Genomic DNA, 1,473 nt, shown 5'->3' with positions numbered 1-1,473 from the left:
CTCTTCCACAGTTATAACAGAAACCTTCTCGCCGGCTGTCACTCATCCTGCTGCTCTCCCCTCTTGAGGATGGCACAGTATGTCCCTGAGCCTTCATCATGGCCACTTCTCGGGTCAAATCTCTCAGTGCTGCTGCCACTGACGGGGCGTCTTCCATCTCTCCAAGCACTGTGGTGGTGTGACTCGCTGCCATCTTCGGCTGCACCACTGCATCCACTTGCAGCAATCGCTCCTCCTCTTCATGTATCTCTCGAATGAGCTTGTGGAATGGGGGTTGGTTTGGGGCCCGCTCCCTCAGCTGCAGTCACCACAACATCAACCCATCCTGTCGGGTGCCCCGAAGGATTTGGTCCAACCTAGCAGAATCAATGCGCTTGATGGGGATGCCCTCCTTCTGCACTACGTGTTGTAGCAAATCCTCTAGTCTCCCTGATGAAATCTGACAATCGTTCGTGGGGCTCTTGATAGGTATGGCGGAAACGATAATACAGGTCTTCACTGCTATCAGTAGCACAGTAGACACTTTCAAGAGCGGTTAAATAGTCTTGCACTGTGGCAGCTGGTTGGGAGTCTTTCAGGGCTCGGATAAGTCTCATGGCAGGTCCCTTCAGACTCTCAAGCACAGGTTTCCGCTTCTCAGCATCAGAGCATTCCCACTCTTGGACAAGCGGCACCGTAAAATCCCTCCAGGTCTCGTAATCATCCTCCCCTGAGGGTACAGGTGACACCCCTGAGAAAGAATGTAACTGCTTGTATGGAGCACTGTCACATACCGGCTTCAATGCATCTTTGAGAGCGTTTCTCAGCTCTTTGGCCCATCCCACCAGGCTGGATGCTGTAGGTGTTGGAGCCCCTCCTAATGCCAAAATTAATTCTTCTCTTGTCCGCTTCTCATCCACCATCAGAGCCTGCAATTTCTGCTCTAAAGAATCCACCTCAAGTGACACGGGCACACTAGGAGGGGACTGCTCTGCCCCCAGAATTGTCCAGGGGATACCTTCTACTTGCACCTCTTTGGGCACTTTATCAAGATCTGTTTCCTTGGAGTGAGTACATAGTGCTACCAAGCCCTGAACTTTGCGATTGTAAATACAGGTGTGGACCTTTACCCTCCCCAGGATTTCAGCTGCATCTAGGCTCTCCTCAATCTCATTTGGTTCCATCTCTTCTGGGAACCCTGCCACCAGCACAGCTTTGGTTACTGGGATTCGTGCCCCTCGGCACAGGTCTTCTAATAAACTTCTCTCCATTTTTTAATTTTTTTTACTGAAATGAAAGTCACTCAGGAGTTTCTTTGCTCTGTGAAGGAGAGCCCAGGGTGCGCAACATGAGGGGGGGGGTTGTGTACTGCAGAGTTCCCCGTACGGGCCACCAAGTGTAACTTTAGCGCCCTCGTGGCCAAGATGGAGTCTGCTCTGCAGGCAGCTCTGGCCAAGAGACAGCGCGCACAGGAATGCAGCAGGAAAAATCCCT

The 1,473-nt window shown here is 51.9% G+C and overlaps 1 protein-coding gene across 1 annotated transcript; it reads right to left on the bottom strand.

The window, feature by feature from the left end:
* Nucleotides 1-365: 365 nt before the first annotated feature.
* On the bottom strand, nt 366-1,250 carry LOC120399673 (paraneoplastic antigen Ma1-like). The gene has a single exon (XM_039528138.1). The coding sequence runs from the start codon at nt 1,248-1,250 to the stop codon at nt 366-368; it is 885 nt and encodes a 294-aa protein (XP_039384072.1).
* Between the last annotated feature and the right edge of the window lie 223 nt (nt 1,251-1,473).

The sequence above is a fragment of the Mauremys reevesii genome, linkage group 2, assembly GCF_016161935.1.
Source record: "Mauremys reevesii isolate NIE-2019 linkage group 2, ASM1616193v1, whole genome shotgun sequence".
NCBI lineage: Eukaryota > Metazoa > Chordata > Testudines > Geoemydidae > Mauremys > Mauremys reevesii.
Note: the sequence above shows the minus strand (reverse complement) of the source record. Positions and strands in the feature narration are given on the sequence as shown.

Excerpts from the sequence above, each read along its gene's own strand:
- LOC120399673 (XM_039528138.1), bottom strand. The coding sequence starts at position 1,250 with ATGGAGAGAAGTTTATTAGAAGACCTGTGCCGAGGGGCACGAATCCCA.